This window comes from Palaemon carinicauda, chromosome 41, assembly GCF_036898095.1.
Source record: "Palaemon carinicauda isolate YSFRI2023 chromosome 41, ASM3689809v2, whole genome shotgun sequence".
NCBI lineage: Eukaryota > Metazoa > Arthropoda > Malacostraca > Decapoda > Palaemonidae > Palaemon > Palaemon carinicauda.
The window spans coordinates 26,592,690-26,620,189 of record NC_090765.1 but is presented as its reverse complement, the minus strand read 5'-3'; the positions used below and the strand labels follow the sequence as shown (position 1 = coordinate 26,620,189).

The following is a 27,500-nucleotide window of genomic DNA, read 5'->3' as shown; positions in this document are numbered from 1 at the left end:
TAGTTTATACCTTATACTGTAGATTTCCTTATGCATCATATTATGGTGAGTTTCTGGCACCTAAATATCTGCTGTATATAATTGCTGTTAATTTTAAATATTATTATTGCATTTAAAATCTAATGTACTTATAGGTAATTCTTTTCATGCTGGTTAAAGGTATTATGCAGTATATGTGCATGTATGCCTGCTTGACTTGAGTGTTTTTACATATATTCTCTATAGTATCTATGGGAGTTTTAAGCTTGCAATAAGATATTGAAAGAGTGTTGCAGACCAGATGCTTTGCTCAGGGTTTATTTTGCTGGTGTTTGACTTAGCTTTTACTATTTAAGGTCATAAATGAAATGGGAGATACAATTTTTTCTATATCCTTTGCCTGCTATGTATAGAATGTGCATTTGAAGAATACACATGTAAAGATGGCTCGTGTATATCATTGTCTGGCCGGTGCAATGGTGCCTCAGAATGCCCAGATGGATCTGATGAAGATGACTGTGAAATAGGTAAGTCTCAGCATCATGCCTTCGCTTTAAGCTTTTGAGTTCTGTATAGATGGGAAAACAATTAATCTATATTGTATTTGTTTTTTTCAATTCCAAGTAATGTAATATATAATAATATGCATTTCTGTTTAAAGAATGCACTTTAGACTCAAGAATGTTGTTCATTTTACTACATTGTAATTTTTTTCCCATTATAGTTTATGATTCTGTTATTGGGCAGTTAAGATAGATTCACACTTGACAAAGATGTAAAGTGTAGTATCTATGGAATATTGCATGAAAGGAAATAAACAATCGTACTTTACTGAGAAAAGATTGTGTTTTGTGTCTTTGGCAGCTGTCCCTTTCCTTAAACAACTTTCAACAATTTGGGTTTGGTATTCATTCTCTTCACAAACAGCAGACACTGGACAATCAAAGTAATTTTCTGATGAAATAAAAGAAAATATTTTAAACTAATGTCTAATAAATTTAGTTTCTGTAAAGTAAATTCTCTAACATATTATTATTATTATTATTATTATTATTATTATTATTATTACTATTATTATTATTATTATTATTACTTGCTAAGCTACAACCCTAGTTGGAAAAGCAGGATGCTATAAGGCCAGGTGCTACGGCAGGGAAAATAGCCCTGTGAGGAAAGGAAACAAGGAAAAATAAAATTATATTTTGAAATTGGTGCAATTTTCTTTTGTTTTACCAGAATTTCATGTAAAATTATATATTTTAGAACTCTTGGTCCTGGAACTGTGCTACATAAAATACCCAACCAGTTTAGATTAATCTGTAAAATATCTTGAAAGTGTCTAGCAGAAGCTGAAATTACGGTAAATTATTTAAAGAGATATTGGAGTTTCTCAATATTTTATACATTTTAGTGTGCTTTACAGTTGATCAAATAATCCCTAAATATTTCCAATTTTGCTGATTTTAAAACTGATTTTGCTATTCCTTTAAATTTAGGCTTTGCCGTTTTAGCATCTGGAATAGTAATTAGGCTAGAAAGAATTAATTACCATTGTTCTTCACTTTACCCAATATAAAGGCTACAGGTATGGAAGGCCTTTAAAAAAGGATGCTGTAAAAATTATATTTTTGTTGAAAGATGTCCTATCCTTCGTCAAAATCCCTTTTTTCATAAAGATATATTGTTGACAGTAATTTTCTATCTTTGTTTAGCAAATAATACGGTTGCAGGTTTAAAAGTCTTCAAAAATATTTATGTTTATGTTTTAAGTTTTTTTCATTTATGCTAGTTGTTCAGCTTATCAGATGCTCTTGAGGTCTGACCTTTTGAGTAACAAAACCTGACAAGTAACAAAGATCCTATAATATAGCTTGTGCCTGAACATTCAAGATATCCTACTACTAACTGTAATTCCATGGTACACACATTTTCAGACTAAGCTGGACTGTACTGTATACTTCTCTTAATAGTGAATCTGAAAAGAAAGAAAATCTGTCATATTGAGAGGTTATTGTTAGTCTTTTACCTGTCATTGTTGTAATGCTTTATTTCTTTGTCCAATTGAATTTTAATCATCTTGTTTGCATGGCATTTATTCCTTGTGTAGCATGTGGACCAGGAGAATGGCAGTGTGGTGATGGAGCATGCATTAGAGAAAATCAACGATGCAACGGTCAGATTGACTGTCGAGATTATACAGATGAGAATGAATGTACTCCAAGTAAGTACTTGTTTGTAGAGTTCTTAATATTTCATCCTGATTATTCTTATGTTTTGCTTGTGTCTTGAATTCATGACGGCTGTAAAATAAGGAAAAGCTAACATTAAGTGATTGGAAAGGAGATACACTAGTAAGTACTGCAGTTGGCTTATTGTATCCTTTGTCTTTTGTGCATAGAAGTTTATTTTTCTAGTTATCTTGGTAGTAAGTATTGTTTTGTTTACAAATTTTCTTTTGTTTTTTCAAGATAATGTACAGTACTAATTCTTTATATTTTTCTGTGGGATGAAATTTCTATAATTTGTATATATATATTGCTGTATATTGCATTCTTAAAGCTTTCATTATTTACTTCATGTATCACTGCAGGCAGGAAATTAGATTTCTATAATTATCTTGGATTTACAATAAAAGCAGATCTAGTAGTGCAGATATTTACTAACATTCCTGAGATGCATAAAAGTTGAAATGCTTGTAAATTCTGAATGATTGCATGATTGCATGTCTGCCTTGTTAGATTGTGGGCCAGGAAAATGGCAGTGCCGGGACTTGTATTGTATACCAGATAACCATCATTGCGACGGGGTGGTTCATTGTATAGACTTTTCTGACGAAGAAAATTGTCAAGGTGCGTGAATGCAAGTAGCTTTTTACAATTGATGCATTATAGATCCTGAATAATACTGTGTATATATCAATCTTCCATGTCTTCGTTACTAACTTATCATAATATGTACTTTAACAACTTAGCAAGCCATTTTATCAAAGTTGCCTGTAGACTTTTAACTACTACTTCTGTTGCTTTGTAATTTATTGCCTTAGTATAGTTTGACTGATATTTAAATATATGTATTGCTTTTGTGTAAAGTGGCTAGAATGTGGCAGTGTAGGAATGGCTGGAGGATCTTGGCCAACCAGCGCTGTGATGGAGTCTATGACTGTTACGATGGTTCTGATGAGTTCTTCTGTCCTTTCATCTATTTCTGATAAACAGTTCAACATGATGTTATATTTTTTAGTTTAATCTATTATATTGAAATTTAGTAGTAGATTTAAGTAGATTCTTGTAAGATTTTTTTTCTCGTACTAGATAGCAATATACTAATTATAGGTACTGTACAGTAATTTTTGAACGTTTGTCTTGTAAGCAGTGATTATTTTAGTACTTTCTTTACCATGTTGATGAATATGGGATATACTGTTTAGAAGTTCCTGATTATATTAATTAAAAATAGTTAGAAATACTATATTTTATGAGATTAGAAGTTCTGTATACATTCAAATGGCAGAAAAGAATATGAGCAAAAGATAGTTTACTTATACGAATAACCAGGTGAATGTTAAATTATATATTGATCTGTGAATTTTTTCACCCACTTCTGTTTTTATCTTTCTCATTGCCCATTCGTAACTTGTAAGTTTTACTGATGCAATCCTTTAGTAGCTTTGTTCATAGAAAAACTAGGAATCATATTAAGACAATTATCATGGTCTGTGATGTCCTTCAGACTTGCACCCTTTTGTTTCCTATAGCAGACATTATACTACCTGGACCCAAATCCAGTGATCCAGCATCCACTTATTTTAAGGGGTGGTTGGCAGAATGGGCCTTATCTTGTTCTCTTGAACAATTTTCACGTGTTGATAACTACTTACCTTCTACCAACAAGTCCGTCTACAGTAATACCTCTAGATACGAAATTAATTCGTTCCGGGTGGCTTTCGTATCACGAATTTTTCTGTATAATGATGGCTATTTTACATGAAAATTGCCTAATTCGTTCCAAGCTCTGCAAAAGCACCACAGTGAATTTTATAATGAAGCTATAACCACAATGAAATACAGCTAAATACATTTGAATCATTCAGTATACCTAACCTAACTGTTAATACCTGTAAATGAAATAGTTATTAGAACATGATTCAATAATAAATGGAAAATAATACAATACGTATATAACAATTCTTTATAGTACAATACATATACTGTACAAAATATGCAATACCGTACATACTGTACTTTATCAACGTTACCCTTACTGTAGAGAGGTACGTATTCTATCATGCATAACCTAACCGTTTTTTTCAACTCATATTTTTAAATGTGGCTAATACATTGTTCAGTTCAGTAATACAGTTAACATTCATTGGGGAGACGTAAGAACATACTTTTTTTTCTCTTTTTTTTTCTGTTTTAATACAATCAAGATTTATTGATGTTAATATGCATGTGCACTTACTTTGTAGAATGAATAAATGTTTCATGTTAAGAAAAGATATTTGCCAGCCAGGCCAAGAATAAAATCGTCACCCATTAAAACAAATTGAAGAAAATGGGTTTATACAATAGAAAATGTAGCTGCAGTCTATTGTAGGGGTAACTAAAATAGTTCAGTACATATGGTACTGTATATTTTGTAAATGTACAGTATTGTACTGTATGTATTGTATTATTTTCCATTTATTATTGCATTGTTGTAATAACTACTTAATTTACAGGTATTAACACAGTTTAGGTATACTGAATGGTTCAAATGTATTTGGCTGTACAGTATTTCATTGTGGTTATACTGTAGCTTTATTATAAGATTTAATGTGGTGTTTTGTAAGGTTTGGAACGAATTAGGTGATTAAATGTAAAAATGTGACTTACAACCTGAAAAAATCATGTTACGAATGGCACTCCAGAACAAATTAATTTTGTGTTGTGAGACATTACTGTAGGAGCATTGTGCATACATACATACTGTACATACACACAATACTGTACTTTTCATTGTGGTTTTTAATTGAAAAATGTAATTATTGATATAAAATCAATTTTAATCATGACATTAAATGGAAAATATATTGCAAATTATTTATTTGTCGAAATGAAAGAAAAATATATCGTTAATGTTTTGATTTGCGTAGTAGCATTGTGCGAATGTACACACTGTACATACAGCAAATGCAGTACTGTTCATTGTGTTTTTTAACTAAAAATGTACTTAATGATATAAAGTAGGAAAGCAGGATCTTACGGCGGTAACTAGCATTAAGGTAGGGAGATAACCAATGGGAAAGCGGGAAGATAGTGGCGAGTTCACTGCTATGCTGCGCACAAATTTTTAAAGTATTTTTCGGCTGGCGGGGCGAATATCATTTCGTATTATGAGGGGTTTTTCATAATAAGAGGCAAAAAAAAATCTTTGTATCTCTTTTCCTATACAGAAAGTTTCGTATTGAGAGCTATCACTTTATTTTTTTTCTTTGAGTGTTATAGCTCATTAGATTTACATTACTACAAAATACTAATTATTTTCATTTTTGTTTAATATTTTTTCTTGTCTGTTACATTGGCTTGCTATTTCTACTTGTCAGTCTATTTTTTTCTTGCCTTGATAGCATCAGTGACGTGCTACATATACAGTAAGAAGGTGTCTTGTAATTTCACCTCTCTTCTTAATGATATCCCATCCTACTCAGTAGTTGTTATTAGAGGAGGTGCTCTTCATTAACAGGTATCTCCCTAGTCTATGTTATTCAGGGCTATAGATTAAGAACTTTGCTCTTAACTATGTAAATGGTTTTTACTAGCAATAAAGTCAGCACCTAAAAAAGGAGGCTTTGGTCCAGAGTTTATGCATGATAGCACTCCATTTGACTCCTTCAGCAAGTTCTTTGACCTTTCCTTGTCATTGCATTTTGAAGCACATTGGAATATGTTAGTGCGAAATCGAGGGTAAGGGGTAACCAAAAGGACTATTATCAATCTGAGGCTTTCCTGCCCATGTTCTCCCTAACCAACCACAAACAGTGAAGGTTTTATAACTGTAACTGATAAAAGAGAAGGTATCCCAAGAGTTCCTAGTCTTCATCAATTGAACAGAGAGGTATCTCAAAAGTTCCTAGTCTTCATCAATTGAACAGAGAGGTATCTCAAAAGTTCCTAGTCTTCATCAATTGAACAGAGAGGTATCTCAATAGTTCATAGTCTTCAACAATTGAACAGATAGGTATCCCAATAGTTCCTAGTCTTCATCAATTGAACGGGGAGGTACCCCAAGAGTTCCTAGTTATTTTCAAGTACAGGAGTGTGTCCTTGGTGACATTGGCTCTTTACTGGTAAAGGAGGCCCAGTAGCTGTTGTGGCTTGAAATCCAAGAAGATGGTGCTTTTGATGTATTGGGTAGAAATTCTGTATATGGAGATGGTGTGAATCTTTAGCCTGTCTTTCTGATGAGGAAATAAAACCAGTCATTGAGGACTTCCAACCTTTGGTCCTTCTTTGAGTGTCTCAGACCTGCTTAGTCAGTTTTTTTTCCCTAAGGAGGGTGTCTGTTCTGCTCATTCAGTTCCTATTCCCCTAAACAATTGGTTAAGAAGCTCTAGGAGAAGGTCTTACCCCTGATCAAGCAGTTTTTTTTTTTTTTTTTTTTTTTTTTTTTTTTTTTTTTTTTTTTTTTTTTTTTTTTTTTTTTACCATGGATAAGAAGAAACAATCTTTCCATTATTATTGCTGAAGCCTGTGCATCAAAGCACTTTCCACAGCACTCTATAATAGTCCTTTCATGTTCAAGTAAATGGACATCTACCATCCAAAAAATTTGTCTATGTTTGGGTGCCCCTTCATTCAAGTACAAATTTATAGTCTTACTGACCATTCATTTGGAATAATTTGTTGTTTTTCCTGCTTAACCGATCAGCTGAGAGGTTCAGTTTTCCTGTAGTGAATCAAAGAAAAAATATTATTCCGCTCAAATTTGTCCAAGTTGGTTGGTAGTCTTCTCTATCACCAATGGTTCTTGATCCAGAAGGGACTTGAATACCACTATTCAGGCAATTGAAGTGATGAGTAGATGTTCCTGACATTATAAGATCTAGAGTGGCTTTCCATCCTTCCTGTGAAGCATCCATAAAAAGTGAGAATTCTGGTATCCTCATTTCTCTGGAAACATTCTGAGGTAACTGACTGTGGATATCCCACCAACTCAGCGGTTGAAGCTGGTTCTTCATCACTGCATGAAAGAGTTTGCTTAGATCAAGCATTCTATTCCAATTCGGATTGAGGTGAAATTGGAAAATCTCATCTCTAGGAGTTCCATCAGAATGAATTTCTCAAAAAAGTCATGTTTCCTAAAAGTCTGATACACATGCAAACTGACAGATTTCATTCTTTAGAAGTTATTAAGCAATAGAAAGATTAATTGAATCCTCTTTTCCAATAGAAAAGTAAAAAAAAATAAGTTTTTTCTATTATCAATGCCAATTATAGAATCCTTTGAATTGGAACCAGAAGACTAATTCAAATTGACCAGGATCCTCCAACCCATTTAGGAACTTGAGAAACCAAACTTGTTGTAACTAGACTCCTTTCCAGTGAAAAATTCAACAATAGTCAATCGTCCAAGTATAAAAGAAATCTAATGCCTAGAATCCTTATCCATTTAGAGATTTAGGGCTTCATCCTCCTGAGATCCTTTGAACTGTTGATGAAACGAAGATATTTTCTCCAATTTAGATGAATATGTGTCTGGAAATAGGAATCTCTGAGGTCTTTTATCACCCCAAAACTGTCGAAGATGTATCCAGGGAAAATTTTGTGAGAACTTTACCTAAGTTGAGATTCAAGACATCTAGAACTAGTCTCCAACCCGTGACACTTTAGGGACTAGTAATAACTTGTTGAAAAATCCAGGGATTAGCTGAAAAACTCTTAAATCACATTTGTCCCATGGTTATATTTGATTGATAACTCTAACATGTCATTTGATCTTGGAACAAGGGAGGATTGAAGGCTAGAGGAATCTGATAATCTTCTTTGACTGTAAATGCTACATCTTCCCTTTGCTCCAATAAACATGAATACTTGCATTTACATATTCCTAACACACCAAATATGTTAAATGTTGATCAGGATTACTGGTACATATGAGAGTAATGATTATTATACTTATAAGTAAATAATTATAATAATAATTTTGAACAAAAAGTTGTAAGTCTAGAGGACATCACGAACCGCAGTAATGGGATTGTATGGGAAATCTATTCTGTTATAAAATCATGATATCTCTGTAATAAAATCATAAAGAATATTGATACTGTATATATAGCATTAGATGTTCATAGAAGCAAGTTTGGAATGCCTTTATAGTGTCTGAATTGTTGCAATTTATTCTGGGAATTTTTAGATGAGCTGAAGAAATTTTTAGAATTATCTTCATAATGGCTTGAATGAAATTTTATAAAGTATTAGTTGCTACAATATATTTTTTGTAGGATAGAGAAATGCTTATTATATATAGATAGTATGAATTGGATTTATAGCAATTTAAATAAAAGAATACTCAGATTTATTATAGCAAAAGTTGAAATATTCCTTATTAATGGATTCATTACCTCATATTAACAGATTTATTCATATCCTTAATTACTCATTGTAGTGACAGGACGAGAAAAAACCCAATAATGTTGCTGGAAACATAAAAGAAATATTTAGATTTCTCTTGATTATATAACATAAGGTAGCTTGCTAGTTCTTTCCTATAGAATTTAGAAATTGTTGCTTTCCTCTTCATTCAGAATTGAACAAGTTTCCCATGAGCTTATTACTTGTGAAAACTATTTTGGGCATTTTTTACGTGAATTCTGCTAATTCGTTGTAGGTGATTAGTTTCTTTTCTTTAAGCTGAACAATCAAATTTAGTATATATCATGATTTGCTCTCAGAATGAAGAGAAATGCTCTGAGTTTCGGTTGTAAGACCATGCCTATCTTATGATACAGTATATAGTGTAGTACTTTAATGAGTTACGAAATCATATATAAATGAATTTTCCCAACTATACTTTAGTATAATGGGGTGGCATCCATTGGTTAACCCCGTATAGTATATTTTAATCCATGGTAGGAAAATGAACAGATAAGTATTGAGAATATAAGACTGTGATTATGATAAAGATGATAGTGGAAGATGAAGCAACTGCCCTTTTTATGTCCTTTATTTTCTTAATGAGAAAGAAATATTAGAATTATGTTGTGAATCTGGTAATTTCTTGGATATTTAAAGTACAGGTACTTTGAATAGTAAAATTTGATTGTTGTTCATAAAGTTGACCTCTTGAACTTTCTAATACTGTATATGAAATTTTTACGGTTTTTTTTATATATAAGTTGGCCACTAAACATACATTTGAAGTTGATATAATGATCTTGTGATCTTTATTGCGTGTAGTTGTCTGATATAGAATAAATATTCTTTTTTATTAATTTGCTATAAATCTATTACTAAACAGTTGACAGTGAACAATCAGTCAGGTTAAGAATCATTCAGTTTGGTAATTGAGTTCTTGCATGTGTTAGCTGAAGCTCTTGTAAAAAATGTGTAGCCTTTCATATGTAGAAACATAGTGCAGTGCATGTTTCCTATTCATTTGTGGTAAATTCTTTTGATGAGAACTTTCACCTGAAGAGCCTGCTCATTACAGAACCTGCATGTGCAAAATTTGAAAAATTATTTTTCTTTGTTGTAAAGAATAACAAGAGGAAATTTTTACACTCGTATAGGCTATTTCATTAGCATTAACAACACTAGCAAACTGAAGATATGTAGGTAGCTACTAACGATTTAAGGATTCAATCTTGTGGAAAACCTTTGTGTTTGAAAATGGTGATAGCTAAAGCAGAAAAAAAAATCATGAAGCTTTGTATAGACTTTTGTTCCTATTACTGTGAAGAATTTTTCAATTTATATCACTTCATGGTATAGGCCTATCAGTCGTGTAAACTGGCTATGATTTATTTGTATGATGTAGTTCTCATATATGTCCTTTTATTTTGGTTTATCACATAGATCTAGTATTCATTTTCCTATAGTTTGATTTATGATATCACCAAATTATTTGTGCTCATATATTTTACTTTTAAATGTAACCCTAAGAATTTTTAGCTTTATTAAAAAGTATTATAAAAAATAAATGTTGGAAGGAAAGATGCGTAGTTATGTATTCTTTTTTGCCTTACTGTCGCAAGGATATAAATTAAGATTTCATAATTAAAGATATTGGATTTTATATTACTGTATATGAAACTGCCACACTCTAGGAATGAAACTTTTATTCTTTATTTAGTAAAAATATTTTTTGCTGTTTGAAACTAACCATACACCTGAAATATGCTTTTATCTTGCATGCATCTTCTAATTATCATATAACCAAGGCTGTAGGACTATGCTGTCTCATCCACAGTAGAGATGTAAAATAATTTGGTGCATTTGTTACTTATCAAGATAAACTTAAGAAAAATAAACTCAACACAGATAGCTGCTTATGGTAAGCCTTTAAGATTTTTCTGCTCTCTATTTGAATTTGGGTGGGTCATATATTCAGTGTCCATTCATACAGTAAGTAAAAGTAAGTTATAAAGAGTATTGTTGGTTATGTAATTACAAAGGTAAGAAGGTACTCCAAGGCTCTAAAAAGACCAATTTTATCATTATTACTTAGTAATTTGGACAAATCCAGACAAATGTTTCATTACTTTGAAAATTTGTGATGCATGCACAGTATCTACTTTAGAGCCATTTGCTAAATTTATGTATTTCAGCCTAGTAATTTTTGAATAGAATATATCTTTACACTTTCAGTTATATGCTTATTTTCATATTTTCAACAGCACTTAGTATGTTCTATTACAGGTAAGAAATTAAGCATGGAGTAATAGGCATGGTGAGGCTCATTTAATCATAAGGGTCAGGAATCGTCTTTGAATGTAGTTGAAATTTTATCATACCAATCCTTGTAAATTTTGGAAATATTGTTTTGCACCTGATGTACAATCCTATGTTTGATACACTTTGTGCATGCTGAATTGTTATATGGATGGAATACATAAACAGTGATATCCATTCAGTAATACAGTAGTTCCTTTTCTCTGTTATTTAGTCATAGTTATTTACAAGATTCCTTTTGCATTACATAATTAATACACTAATGTTTTGGGTTTGAACTGTTCTAATTTTTTTGTACTGGAGTTACTTTAGGCTAACAGTGTTTTGTGGCTACTTGTGGTAATGGGTGTATTCTTGACTTGCACTTATTTAGCTTGCCTGCCTGAAGAGTTTTCCTGCTTAGATGATGCCACCTGTATCCCGTTGTCTTTGGTGTGTGATGGAAGAGAGTATTGTCGTGATGGGTCAGATGAACTAAATTGTCCTACTCCACCGGGTGAGTCATTGTTATTTTCTTTAATCTAGTTATGTTAAGTTGTCATCATTCCATTTGAAGGTGTTATATGTATTGTCATGTGGTTGAAAATGGTTGGGTAATAACTTTTGTCTACCTTATAGAGATTTGTATATATCCTTGGCAGGTATGTGTATGATTAAATGTTGGAAAATTATTCCATGCTCCTATCTTGGTGGTAATGAATTTATTCTGTACAGTACTTATCTCTTAACAATTAGGAAATCTGAAACTTGAGTGATATGTAAAGCAAACGAGGTCTAGTAAAATTTCTGAATAAGGAGGCTGCTGTTAAGTAGTATGGGAACAACTGTGAAGCTGTGTATTGTACTTTATAGAAAATACAGATAGAGTATGTAAAAATAGACCAGAAGTTCTAAGCTTAGGCTATTGAGATTCATTACTTCAAATCTGTAATGACAAATCAAAGACTATAAAGTTTTCTGTTGAAGTGACAAAGCAGGATGCTGTAGTCTTTTAGGTTCTAGGAATTAGGAAATGCATGCACCAGGAAGAGTTTAGTGAAAATAATCATACTAAAGTGTACTAGATTGTGAAAGTAGATCATTATGTCATTGAAGGATAGAAGTGTGTTGTAGTTTTGATTTTATATTCTGCTTTGTTTTTAGGAAATTTTGTACAGTATTGGTATAGAGCAAAGTCTTACACAGTACAGTATTAATATAGGGTACAGTTGTAAGAAAGTCATTAAGATAACTTTATTAGGTTACACAAGATTAATGTAGTAGAGATGAATGATAAAACTGTAAAAGGTTCATGACAATGTAGTTTTCAAGTATTTGGAGGAAAGGTTAACACCTAAGGAATATGTTAACATGAAACGTAGTAATTGAGCCCTCTTAAAAACTAATGGTTGTTGCTATTTGATGAGAAGTTTGACTAAACCTTTGTTAGCATGTATGCATTGGGTGAGGTACATGAATTTAATGACTTTTCTATAAATAGAATTTTAATGATAGAATTACTCATTTCTATACTCACCTCACATTCATATACAGTAGCTTCTCTCTCAAAGCTCGTTGAATGTCGATATCTACTCTTTAACTGAAAAACTTATGTTTATTTCTGCAGTTGTCCTGTGCCTCTAGTATAGTAATGGGATCATATGGCAATACTACTGGAGTGTGTAGTTCATATCCAAACTCCCATGGTGTTCATATTGCCGACTACCTCTTTCAGATGGAGATGGGTATTAAAGGACAGATTCAGGAAATCTAAAGCTCCTGCTTACTTTAGTACTTTTAAACTGCTATATACTTACTTTTCTTTAAATAAATTAACAGTAACCACCAAAAAATAGAAAAGAGTACTGTATTTGTAGATCCAGATTAAACAGAAAAAGACTAAACACTTGGAAGAGCTGTAACGTAAAAGACTACGAAGGAAGTTGTTTCTTAAAAATTCCTGTCAGAAAAGACAATGCTTAACTTTAAATTCTTTATTATAACTTTAATTACAACTTGAAAAATGGTTATTAAAAGAAAATAAAACTTTTTAACCATCTCACTTGCAGCTATCACAGAACCTAATAGCCAGAGGTTCTTATAAGGAAACTTGGAATTGTTTCCAGTGTTTAAAAACAAAAACTAGGTAGACCACTGAGTAGCCACCAAAACTCTTCCCAGGGAGAGATTTCTACATAATTTGAGAGAGGTAGCTACACTTTAAATATCATATACTTTAGCTTTTAGGTCTTCCATTGGACTTTGATCCAATTCTCAAGGATTTTTTGTTACTTAACTCTCAATAAGAAAGGATATACTGTAGTATTCTTGGAGATTTGACAGTGTAATCCTAATTCTTCAAAACAAATTAGGAACCTTTCTCCCAACATTTTCAGTTTTGTCTAAATAATATGGCCCTTATAGGGCATAGGAATCTATTATCTGTAGTATTACCAACCTTTTTCTTTGAAGAAGGAATGGGAAAAATTGAGTCAAAAGTTTAGTTTTGAAATCGTTATTAGCTCTGAAAGTAGGAACAAAATTATTTTTTGCCTCCAAACCCCTAATAAACGAGAGCGCCTATAAATTACACAATACGTTTATCTGATGTTAAAGCTAAAAGAAAAAGATTTAGCTGTGATTTTTAAAATAAAGGTCTTCAAAGGTCCAAAACAAAAGCTCTTAAAATAGTTTTATACTATTTCTAGATTCAAGTAAGGTGTTCTGACAACTAAAGGTTTCTCATTGATAAGCAGCCAAAAATAATGTGTAGTAAGGCCTAACTCAGATAAATCTGATCCTAGAGGTTTGAGATCAATATTAATCATGGACCTATTACTCTTAATAGCTTCATAAGACATATTTTTTCATCAAATAAAAACTGAAAGAGCTTGACATTATTCAAATTAGTTTTTGTTGTTGAAACTTCCTAGATTAGCACCAATCATTGTAAACATATTTTTCATAAATATTAGTGGTAGACTATCTTTTTATCCTACAATGGACAATCCAGAGGATGTAGAAAACCATTATTTTCTGATAATACAGTGGATAGTCTCCATGTGAACTTCTTTGAAAATTGGTTGCTCTAGAAAATTGGTCTTTTCTGTTAACTTGTTCAGAAACTTTCCATCAGTAGCCGCAGATCTGTACAGTAAACCAGAGTTGTCCTACTGTTCGACAAGGCCCTGAATCATAAAGAATGGAGGAAAAAAGCAAGATCCAGATTTGGCCAGTCCTGTAAAAGAGCATCCAATTTCCATGCCAATAGATCTGGAACTGGAGAGCAATACACCTCTATCTTCTATTTGGTGTTCCTCACCAATTCCAAATCTGTTGTCATTAAAGGATGTCAAGACCATTTGTTTGGCTAAATCTCTCATCTCCTTTTTAAATGATTTGCTAACACCCTTACCTTCCCTCAAACAGACTGGGGCAGCAGATTTATTCTCTGGAGTATCGTCCAATATAAGTAAATTTCCACTTTTTTAAAACTGAGATTCTGACCTGCTTCTCCCTTGTTTCCAAGTGTAAGCCAGTGCTGCTGCATTGCCTGAATATACTGTCACACACATCTCTATTACCATAAACTATGCCTGAATGGCTTTGGGTGCTGCCAAGAGTTCGTGGCAATTAATATGTAGTATTGATTCTTTTTCGGACCAACTCTCTGACAGATGGAGAAAATCCAGTCACTCTTTCTTTGTTGGAAAGCATCTGTGAAAGATATACATCTGGAAGAATTGTTGTACTTCCATCCACATACCCTAAGCCAAAACAAGAGGATTTCACCTGCAGTTAGTGGCCCTGTTTCAATGGAACACAAGTCATATCCTGCTGAGATGTTTTGTTTCAATGACGATGGAGATGAAATTGGAATTCCCTTATCGCCAAGCAACCATTGAAATAAACCTCTCTATAGATACCATAGTCCCCTGTAACCTTATCCACATTTGAACTGACAGTGCTTTCATGAGCTTGAAATTCTTCAACTGTTAATTGGAGGACTGAATCCTCTTTAACTTTGAAAGGGAATCGGAAGAGACTTCTTCATATTGACTATGACTCCTAACCTTTTCAATAACGTTAGTAACCACCATAGTTGAACCTAAATCCTTTCCTGAACCTAAATCCTTTCCTGAACCTAAATCCTTTCCAAAGACTCCTTCAAAATCATCCAATCATCCAAGTATTACAGAACTCTGATTCCCAGGAACCTCAGTCATTTGGAGATAGAAAATATCTTCTTGGTGAATACTTTAATAGCCATCCCATAACCTAAAATTAGGCATTTAAATTGGTAAATCTCAGATCCATTCACAAACTGAGGGAGTTCTATTAAATCTTGAGGAATAACAATGTGAAGGTAAGCATCTATCAGTTGTATTGAAAACATCCAAAATTCTTTCTTCACTACCCCAAAGACTGTTCGAGTTTCCAATGAGAACTTGTGAAGAATTGTAACCTCTAAAATTTGCCTTGACCTCTCCTTCCCAATACAGGAAGGGAAAATAAAACTTCCTCTGTCACATTTTTTGTAGGAGTTTTGGGATATCTTACTTTCAAAAGATGTGGCTTGGCCAAATTGTTTAGATAAGACGGAAAATTAAGGGGCTCCATGGACAGGAATTCGATCTCCTGCATTTACTATGGAAAGGACCCACGGATATTGTTGAAAGGTTTCCCAAACAATATGAATGGCAAAGCCTACCCCCTACCACGACCTCTAGCGGAGACCATCATACAGTTTTCTAAAAGATCAGTAACTCTAAAGGGCATTGCAGCTGAGGCATCATATGTTAGAGTGAAGCCTACCCCCTAAAAGACACCCTAGGAGTGATAGAAATAAATTCTTGAGAAGTAGCAGGTACTGAACAGTCGGGAAAAAAAGAAGGCCTCTGAGAAAAAAAGCCCCAGTGCCTCACTTTGAGATCTGGAAGCTACCTAATTTGTCACATTATATATCCTGCTCTGATCTAAAATGGGCCCCAATATGGAAATAATTAATACAAATTGCTGCATATCAGAAACTGCTCCAAGCATAGAAAATCTGCAGGAGAATTTAGAGACCCATATCAAATAGTTTTATCTAAATATGTTAAATAGCCTAAAAGAATATTGTGATCCATGTGTTATGCTAACTTTTCTTTCATAAGAGTCAAAGTAACTCTTGTTTTAGACTTTATAAAGGATAAAACTTCAACTGTACTACTCTTTATTTTATTGTTAAGTGAAAGCATTTCTTTAGTCAATAAATTCAAAAAGCCTATATTCAAAGACTTGCTCTTGTTCACATTAGTAACGAAATCAAGAGAAGTTGTAATTTAGGAGTAATAACAAGTTTGGACCATCAATTTTTTTTTTTTATGAATTATTGCACACTTTTGTGGAAGATGAGTAAGTTCTTAACAATAACGGAGTGAAGAGCCAATTGGCTTATTTTTCGCCTGGTACAACAATTTATTCACTCTGTGAAATACCTAGAAAACTTCTTAAGTATACTATTGGTCATTTTAGAAACTGCATCATTCGAGGACATGATATGACACTAATTACCAGCACTTGCCTGTGCCAATCTATTCGGCTGCAATTCTGAAATAAACTGTCTCAAAAACTGAAACTGAGACACCTCACACATGATAGTGTCTTCTTCTGTTTCTTCACCTTCATTGATTGTTCTCCATAGACTCTTCCAAATTGGAATCAACAGACTTTTTAGTTTATTTACAACACTTTGCTTCTATACTCGGTAAGGGACTCCTTGCCACTGGAAACATGATGCAGCCATTTCTCATCTCCATTTGATGCTTTCGGAGATTTTATTAATTGCAGATTACAGTTTACAGGAATAACCTGATATTCCACATTTTAATGTAAGTGGAAAAAGGCTACATATAATCACTTACTTCAGTGGGCTGTGGAATAGAATATTAGGATTCAGGGTGCCAGTCCTGAGCTGACCAGGTCATGACAATGTGAGAGTTTGACTATAGAAGGGCCCAAAGTAATTTGAGAGAGCAAGGCCTAAGCAGAGGCTATCAATGCTAAAATGTGACGTATATCAACAGAACCCATACTGACTTCCAACACAAGAGAACCGCTAGTCTCAGCTTAAGGAATTAGCTTACGATTCAAATTGGGGCTGGGTAGGTTAGAACCACCTCTTTTGCCTTAAGGTTTGTTGGCCTTTTGCGATTGCACAAACCTAGCAAAATCAGGAGAAAAGCTCATGAAGCTCATTGCTCTTAAGCAGTGCAAGCTTAGTAATAGCTAATGTGTCATTAACAACCCCACTTTCTCTGATATTACATAACTCAGTCTTCTCTGTCTTTTCCCCTGAATTAAAAGAGAACCTAATCTTTCACTTGAACATTTATTAATTGAGGACAATTCTTTATAAAAGGAACCGAAAGGGAACTACATTCTTCACATTGGTTAGTAAAATCACAATTTTACCCCCAGCACTGGACATTGAGGAAATGAAAATCATGAGCACCCATTAAGGAATTCCTTGAACAACCTTCACAAGAAAACTTGTGAACTCTGAAGAAGGCATCCCCTTTATTGTAGAAAAGGAAGTTGGGTTTCCTTAGAAACTTCCTACTGCAAAATCACTACCTGGACCTAGAGTAGATACATTAGCACAATCGTATGGCGACAAGAGAACTGAAAGACAAAGGTACATGATTTGCTCACGCAGTAGTATTGTCATATACCACTATATGATCCCAGTACTACACTAGAGCTGCAGAGCAATTACAAGGAAAGAAAATTGCCCTTTTTTTTTTTTTGTCTGTTAGACATAACACTTATTAGCCAGGCAAGATTCATAGAAATGAAAAATAGAGTAAAGAATAATAAAATATAATTTGAAAAAGTAAATTAATGAGAACAATTCTGCATATAAACAATTAGTGGTGTACATTATTAATGAAAACTAAATATACAGTACAGTATAGCAAAAAGTTAAATTAGCCATTGATTTCAAAGAAAAATAAATGACCTAAATTTTATATCTTAATTGATGTTTTGTGGTGGAATTAGTTGGGAGGGAGAATGTATGTATACATTTGAAATTAGCAAAGTACCAAAGTAACTGCTTTAGGAAACATGACTGAAAAAACATGAACATTTTGCTGCATTCCCTACCTTGAATCTTTCAAAACCAATATATATATATATATATATATATATATATATATATATATATATATATATATATATATATATATATATATATATATATATATATATATATATATATATGTGTGTGTGTATATATATATATGTATATATATATATATATATATATATATATATATATATGTGTGTGTATATATATATATGTATATATATATATATATATATATATATATATATATATATATATATATATATATATATATATATATATATATATATATATATGTACACACACACATATATATATATATATATATATATATATATATATATATATATATATATATATATATATATATATACACATACAGTATATATATCAATTGCAAAGCATGGAATGGTCTTGTTAGACACCTAGAATGTTGACTTGAACCTGACCACTAACAATTACAGGTTTAATTTCATTATCAACTCGTATTTCATATAAGTAATGAGTATCATAGTTTTTTAAAACACAACTTTGAACTAGGAATTTTGGAAGGATTACTTGTAACATTATGGTTCCTTTTTTCTTTTTTCGGTTGGTTGATTGGTGATTGGAAGTAGCCACTTTAGTTTTAGTAGGGTTGTGCTGTAATTCTAAGATAAAAGCAGTGTTAAGATGACTTTTTAAGGGAAAGTATTATCCCATTTCTATTATGAAATATTAAGTAATTAGCAATGTAATAATCAGTTAGTACAATGTCAAATGGCCCATTTTTTTTATTGGATCAATAAAGAAAATGCTTTAGATACGAGTGCTACCTTGGCCAGTGCCATACAACTAATGGCTACATGAAAAGTTCAAGTGGAAAAGTGTTGCATGTAATGTATAGATAGATAACACTTGAGTTTTTAACAGAATTATTTGGAATTTGCACTGTTTATATTCTTTGACCTTTGATATGATTACTGAAGTATGTGCATTAAACAATCAAAAGTTTCATCCTTTGTAGTCGGTAACCATAGTCTATTGTTTATTTACAAATTATTAACATTCTGCTAATTGTCTCTTGAGAATGAATTTCTTGTATTTTGGGGGACTAATTTTTAGATATATGATTTGGATATGCAAGCTAATGAGAATTTATGTCTCAGCAACGTGCAGTGAAAAAGAGTTCCGGTGTGAGGATGGTATTTGCATACCTGGCTACTTGGCATGTGATGGCCAAAAATATTGTCATGATGGCTCTGATGAGTGGAATTGTCTTAGTGAGTGAACTGTATGTAATTTGTTAAGCTTGGCATAGATAGAAAAAATGCTTTTCATGTTTGCATCATCCACATCAGCATATATGAAGTATTGTAGAAGTTTAAAGGTACAATTATTTGTTGTGTGCAATTTATTTTATAAACTTGCATGTTTGAAAGTTTTGAGTAAGTAGTATAGCTTATGTTGTGTACTATCTATATGATAAGGTATTGTAAATATATGAAAGCTTATGTATATTGTAATTATAATCAAGTATAGCATGTTTCACCTAAGATTTAGATCTCTGCATATGCAGTAGTTAGCTCCTATCAAGGTAACTTAGAGAAGCTTCACTTTAGATTAAGTTTTCGGCATGGATTGCATGTTTGCTTCTGTTAGTCTGTCTAAATTGCATACAAACATTAGTATTTTCCTTACTTATATTACTCGAGAAATATACTGTAATCACTGTACTTGGTTTATCCTTCTTTTAGGAAACAATGAAATAATTGTTGGATATTTTTATTGAATAGGTTTCAGGTTCGTAATTCTTTTCCTTATGAATTGTACATTATCAGTGCAAGTATCTTTCATTTTATGAAGTACTGTAATGTAAATCTTAATCCATATATCTTAAGCCTACAGGTATTTACTGTACAATATTGTTTATTGTATGTAGGATGTATACTTGTCCCTCAAAAGAACATATTTAGATAGATATCATGAATATAGACAATATTTAGCAATAGAAGTAAACGGGTACTATGCTTAACAATGTACTTCTTTCTCACCAATATATTTTCTTTGCCATGCAGCATCATTGTAAGTTATTGTTTCCTTTCAGAATGTTTTTGTATTCTTGCTATTTTAGGGGTTCCTGCAGAAGTTTGACTGTTATTAGTTTTCTAAGTGAACGTAGCTATTTACCTTTATCCCTTTTCTAGTTTTTTTATTGCAATAGATTATTCATTTGACCATATTTTCACCATTATTTTTTATTTAATGAAAAATAACAAGTATTTTAGATTTATGATAGACTTCATTGAGTGTTTAATTAATCATTTTAACATTCTATTAGTAAAACGTGCTATTCAGGTTTTATGGGAAGTAACAGTAGGTCATACTTATTGACTTACTGCAGATGAAGTGCACAATTGTGCACTTTTTGTTTGTTAAGATGGGGATTCAGGCATGGTAAATAAAATTCTTAGATTCAATAGACAAAGAATGCTTTTTGGATAACATTGAATTTTTCTTGGCTTTATGAATTTTAACGAAATTTGATGTTACGCTATTTGTGAATGCTGTACTAATACCTGAATATTGAATTAGTTTACTAACATTTTCTACCTCCAGTTGCAAATTAACAAATTTACTAACTGCTTTCACATGTTGCAATATAATGGTTTCAGTGCTTTAGAAGTATGTCTAACTTGGTGATCTCTGACATTCTTAGCATGCGACCCTAACACGCAGTGGATGTGTAACAATGCTCTGTGCATTGATCGGGCATTCCGGTGTGATGGCAAGCAAGACTGTCCATATGACAACTCTGATGAATACTTATGCAGTAAGTAATCCTTTCCTTTTTTTATAACATCTTGGTCTTAGGAAAGTTCAGATTTGACAAGTTACCCATCCATGTATGAATATGGTAAGTTATTTAAATCACAGTATTGTGCTCGACATTATACACAAAGAAGGTGGATCATGATTTCTTAGATATAATTCCATTGAACACATGTATTAATAGCTAACAAATCCATGGCACGACATGTTGATACACAGTAATAGGTAAACAGTCTGCAGAATATCTGAACTAATCTGTGACGAGAGAGAATTGAAAAGACAGAGAGATTCTGACACATTAGTTGTGGGCTCCTTACCTCTTACCATTAGGATGTTCCATTCCTTTACTAAGGGTACAGTATTTTTTATTGGAGGTAAAGAAAATTTAAAAATTGTAAAAAGAAAAAAAATGGAGATTTAACTGGTAAATGCCGATTAAACCAACCTTATATAGAATCAATGCGAACAACAGGTGAAGTATAGAAATAAATTCAATCATCCAAATTCTGATTTTTTTTGAAGAGTTCTCTCTTTTAAGTTCCTTTTTTATCTCTTTTCTTATAAGGTACACAATTGAATACATTATGTTTGGATCTTCTTTTGATATCTGAAATTTTTTGGATATATTTTATGCTGTAAATCATTGAGATGATTTGTGCTGCTTATGTGTAGCTTGCATATGGCATGATGGTTGTGTTAGACTTGAAGAATTTAGTCTTATTTTCAACATATAAAGGAACAAAGCAAACACACCCTTGTTGTACTGTACTACATAAGAAGTTGTAGCTTTTGGTGGTGCATTGTAGCCTGGAATATTGTCCACCTGTTTAAAAATTCCTTTGTTCCAGCAGGAGAGGTTTGTATATAGCATTGTATACTAATTTATGTGCATGCTTGAGCAGGTAGTTCTTGCTGAAATGGACAGGAACTGAAACAAATGGCTTGCCGCTTGTTTTATTTGGCTTATTGTTCAAAAAGAGTTCTTTTTGTAAGAATATATCTTGTATGATACATAAATAAATTTTGGTTTTGTCAAGTCATATGAATGCAATATTTCTTGGCCTTTGTGCATTTGTTTGAATTAGGATGTTTCGAGCTATTAAAAATGTTTGTGATAGCTTTTTCATTGGGTAAGCTTTCTTATTTTCATTTTGCTGTACTGTAATGATTTTAAATGACAATTAAGCCAAAATTTTCATGGCATTGCATTATTTAGATAGGATTTAATTGTAAGAAAGGATAAGGATCTGAGTCACCTGTGGTCTTGTTTTGTCCCAATTCCTTTAGCCACCCCACGACCAAACTGTACCGAAGGAGAATTTCGCTGTTATAATGGTAGCTGCATAAGCAGTTCTTCAAGATGTAATGGTGAACCAGACTGTGGGGATAGTGAGGATGAATTGAATTGTCGTAAGTTTTCAGCTAAACAGAGTAGGGTTTGTAGAACAGCTGTAGCTGTCCTTCAGTTTAACAGCCATCTCTCTTTTGATTCCAGCTCTTGCAGCATGAACATTTCGGGAACTATGTCCATGTCGTTTTTTATTTGTTTATTTTAGCACTTTTGCCTAACTGAAATTCTCCATTACTTTGTATTGAACTTACTACTGTATCACCAAATTTTTACAGATATTTTGTGTATAAAATCTGTGTTTAGTAGGATTTTTTTGTGTTTTTTGTTCTGTTTCCCCTGATTGGTGACTCAAGCATGAAAGAAATGATCTGCAATTGCTTTAATATTTATTGTCGAGTTTGTTCGTGTTTTTTAATTGGTCCTGGATTTTGTTACATTCTGTATTTGTTCTCTCTTCTGTTGCTTTATTATGCAAAATTCACTGGTTTATTTAGAAGATTTTCATCTTTGTTTTTGTGGTATTATACAATATAAGTCTTTAGGAGTGATGAAAGTTTACCAAACTTGAAGTTCTAATTGCACTACAGAGGAGTATAATGATTCAAGTTTGACCATTTTACTTTTCTCCACTTATTAGCATCCTTGCTACAGACATGAAGATATTTGAAATATGGGAAGTTTACAGTAAGACTTGACATGGATGATGTATTTTTTAACATTTCACATAGGAATAAAATTAAGACTTTCAAGTCAAAAACATGCTAGGTTTTGGACAAGGGGTAAGCATTTGGATCTGGAAACATAATTTAAGCTTCAAGGGAAGGATAGGAGTTTTATGGTAGAAACACCTCAAGAAGGGGGCAGTAGGTATATGGTAAAATCCAAACACTGATAAAGCATTCTTCTGACTCATGGGTCTTCTCTTTGACTCGATTCCTCCGTATCATATCAGCAACCTATTTTTACTAATTAAAAGTTTCGTTTTATCCATTTATTAAGATTTTAGGAAACCCTACCTTAATAGTTAATGGATAGTGTATGACAATAGTATTGTCTCAGATCAGCCTTACAAATTAAGAATTTCAACTTTATGATTTGGTTAAACTTTTTGATAATACAGATCAAAACATTAGTGCTTGGATATGAATATGTAGTTGTTCATGCTAAATCAGTCCTATCATGTATATAAAGTATTAACTTTAAAAAAAATACCCCACTCTTCATTTGCTCTTTAGATATGAATGAAAGTGAAATTCAATAGGTTGTATTTGTTGGCCAGATTTTGAGTAACTGAAATCTTTGCACAAAGTGCAAATCTCTGATCAAGCTCGGCTCATGGTGCTGGTTCATATATTCAAAGACTGGTCCTTACTGTGCACTATTTTGGTTTACAGTATTATCTTGTTGCAGGTTGGTCACTTTATTCATAGACTATCTTTTTTATTATAGTTTTACTTGCCCACAGAAAAGGGTACTAAAAGTCTGTGCTGTCAGTCAGCTACTGTATCAGTAGTATATATTGATATACAGAAAAGAAAACTTAGGTGAAGTAGATAGTATCCCCATAATTTCTCAGTGTATTCTTCTGTAAATTAGTTTAAATTCCATGGAGACCTTGAGGAAATATGTAGATGAACACTTAGATTTTATGTGCCTTTCAACTAAGAAATGGTGTCATGGAAATATGTCCTAATAGCAATATGGTCATATAATATGGATTGACAAGGAGATACAAAATAGATATGTTATGAAAAGAAAGGTCTAGGGATTGTTATTAGTTTTGACTTACAACCCCTCCAGTTGTGTATAGAAGTTGAAAAGAAAGAAAGCCCAGAAGATACTACTATACATTAAGCATTAATTTAACACCAGAATATATAGACCCTAGTAATTTCAAATGATGCACCAGTTAGATTCCATGTAGACTGTGCTTTAATGACATAGAAAGACAAGAATAATGGAAAAAAGAGCAAATAACTGAATCAAATCTCTAGGAGACATTTGATATCAAAATAGTTTAAGTTGGAATGTTTCCATCTTTACTTTGAGAAAACTGTCAGTCACAAGGTCTATTGGGAGATAAGTTAAAAGTTACTGTACTTGAAACTATAGATAACATAACCTACATTTCTTTATTTACCCAAAATAGTTACTAAACTCAATTTAGTGGAAAATATCAAAATCTATCCCCTATGAAATCTTCTCATATAAGATAGCCTCATCTTAGAATATGCTACCTGCTATGGTTGTAAATAATACCACTACCATGTTTTACGTTCTCATCAAACTAATATTTGCATTGTGAATAAATTTAAAAAAAAAAAATTAATAATTTATATTTCAGTCATCCAGTAGACATTTTTCTTTCATTTTTTTCTTCTATAATACAGACAATGCAAAATTGAGAAATTGTCTTTTTTCATATTTCAAGTTTTATGTTTTTGTCAATGTTAATATCGGTTTTGATGTTTTACCCCATAAAATCTTTCCTGTTATGATCATATTCAAGATTAATGTAAAATGAAATGATTATCCATCCAGTTTTAATGGGCCACATGAAATGTGGACTGTATGTAAATCAGAATATAAAGGTTATGTATTTTATATCCAATAGTGTTTTACTTGTTTATATTTTTTGTGGATTATTATGGAAACATAAAAAAAAATCCATATTTAATATGGGCTTTTGCAAGTTCAGTATATTTTGTTTTAAAGAATGCCAGGTGTTTTAATAGCGAGGGTGTCCAGGTAAGACATGTAATGTTTTCACCAAGGCTCAGGTATGGACTAGGAATACTTCTGCTAAGCAACTTTATTTGTTTTAGTGTTATGTGGTTATATAGAAAATGATCCTCTTTTCATACTTAAACTTTGACTCCCTATCTCTGCAAGTTGACCTAGTTTTCTGCATGTATGTTATCAATGTTGCCATGAAAAAATAACCTTGCAAAGATGTTGTGTTATGTATGTATTGTAATAATTCTTTGGGCTTTATTTGTTTTGCTTGTATATAGATAGTATGCTTGTCAGCTATAGCAATTAATGTTTGTTAAGCTTTGCTGAACCATAGATTACGTGGTAAAGAACCATTTGTCAATAGGAGGGGGAAAATTCATTACTGCCAACTCACCATTAGCCAACTCGTGTCCATGACAACTCAGTGAGGACATGAATGTTTCATATGCTTATTTTGATTTTTACATGGTAAAATATATTAAATTTTTTTTTATATTTTGCAATTATATTTACGCTATTATTTTGGTTAACTTGACAACTTGTTTATTTATATCATGTAAGAAGGGCCAACTTCATTTCTACATGTTTGCTTGGTAATAGATTACACATTATTAGTGTAGCTTGCAGACAACTAGTTATAAGAATTATTGAGAAAATCCTTTGTCAAAGAAGGAAAAACATTTTGCATGTGAAGGCAAATTATTTATAATTTCTCTGAATGGACAACACTGATTATTTTGTAGTTTCTTTCTCGAAGCTTTTTTATATCAACACATGTCCCTAAAATCGATTTAAATTCCCATATTTTATTTTGTGAAGCCCTTGGTAGAGTAGTGAGAATATCTACTGACTAGTGGCAATAACAATGGTTTGGGCATTCCATACCGTCTTTTTCTTTGTCTCTGCGTTGTTCTTGGCTTGAGCTATGTTTCCCCTTACTCCAGATTGTTCGGGTATTTAGCTCATTGGTACTTATAGAGATGTCTTCTCCTAGATTTGTTAGTAATTACAGGATAGAATGTTCAAGGGAATTGTTTCTGGACCACCATGATCCATGTTTTCTATGTTTTATGCTGGAGGCAGTCTTGCAATCAAGAGAATTGATGTGAGGAGTGTGAGGGTCTTACAGTTCCAGTTTGGAAAAGTATCTTTTTATGGTTTCTAGCTAAATTATAAGTTCAAAGCATTAAAAGAAATTTGCTTTTAGTACCAGGGAAAGTCCAGAGAAAACTAGACTAGTTGTTTATATCAGGGATGAAGGTGATAATTGCCACTCTAGGCCCTAATGAGCCTAGCTTTGATAGTGGTGAGCTTCAAAAGATCTGAACCTCTTTATCATCTTTTGTGAAATCTAAGGTCAGTGAATCTTTAGTTGAGGGCAGTAATTCTTAATTACCTTTCCTAGATTCAAACCCTAGCCTAGTAGTTCTATTGCACCATTCAGTACTCTGATGGTGCACAGCACATCACAGATTCGAGATCCTCTCATAGAGCCTTGAATTCTTCATTTACTGTGGACCCTTGTGCTGCGAAACCTTTGCTTTCCTGCAATCCAGTCTGCTCTATTAGAGCATTAAACTGCAAGCCATAAGATTGTGGTAGCTTTGATCAACCTGATTGGTTGCATCCTGTTTCAGAGGCAGTGCTAGTTAGGATAATATTAATGAAATTTTACCTTAACTTTTTTTATGAAAAGAAACATTCCATTTCAGTTATTACTAGAGTTGGATCTAATTCTAATGAACTATTTGAAGGTTTGGTTTCGTGATGTAAAAAGTGCAGGCACATTTCTTAATTTTTTGGGAAATATTTCTTTGGAAAGGGTTTTAGCAGCAGCTCAGCGGCTACTAAGTTGATATTTACTAAATAGTATTTTGAAGAATCCTTGATTGTTTATTAAAATTGACGGGCTTTCAGTTCTATAATGTCTGCTGGGGATGTGATTTGATAACCTTTTTTGGTTTAGCCAATATAATTAAAATTCTAAATTTTAGTTACACAGAGTGAGGTGTTATGTAAATGAGTAATTAGGCAATATGATATTTTTGGAAAACCATCTGGAGTTTTGAGTTTCAAACTTTTATTTAAGACAGTTTATCACCAAGAACTAGACTGTAGGAGAGTTTAGGCTGGGTATTAATTGAATTTATTATTAGAAAACAGTAATTGACCTATTTTTTCCCTCACTTATGACCCACCTTCATCCGAATGTCAAAGTCAACAAACAGGGAAGGTTCATAGAAATAAAGGGATTTTGACGTAGGAAAAATCTATATCTGGGCGAGAGACCCGTGCCGCCCTTTTTCATAGCAGTTTTTACCTTAGAAATGATGTCAAAGGAGCATTTCACTGGGCGGCACGGGTCAGAGCCCAGAAAACAGAATTTTAATAGTAAAATTTCTTATTTCTTTACTAGCCTGATGTTCATGTACGTGCCCCCCCCCTCCCCCCCCCCCTCCCCACCGACTTGGGGGTGTCAAGAGGATAGGGAGTAGATTTGATTTTGTCTGAAAAACAAAGACGGTACAGTGTCCCCAACTAATTGTATTTGCCATTAGCCAATAGATTGTCCCATTACTTT

General features: G+C 32.6%; 1 protein-coding gene across 2 annotated transcripts in view; it reads left to right on the top strand.

Moving 5' to 3' along the window:
- LOC137632462 (low-density lipoprotein receptor-related protein 1B-like) overlaps positions 1–27,500 on the top strand; it is a 199,142-nt gene that overhangs the window by 53,141 nt on the left and 118,501 nt on the right. Inside the window, exons 28-33 of one of the 2 annotated variants that reach the window (XM_068364396.1) lie at positions 393–506; positions 2,087–2,200; positions 11,284–11,406; positions 19,170–19,283; positions 20,720–20,833; positions 22,120–22,242. In XM_068364396.1, coding sequence (XP_068220497.1) covers positions 393–506; positions 2,087–2,200; positions 11,284–11,406; positions 19,170–19,283; positions 20,720–20,833; positions 22,120–22,242 — 702 coding nt within the window. The remainder of the gene's footprint in view (positions 1–392; positions 507–2,086; positions 2,201–11,283; positions 11,407–19,169; positions 19,284–20,719; positions 20,834–22,119; positions 22,243–27,500) is intronic. The other variant, XM_068364397.1, reaches the window with a different exon arrangement.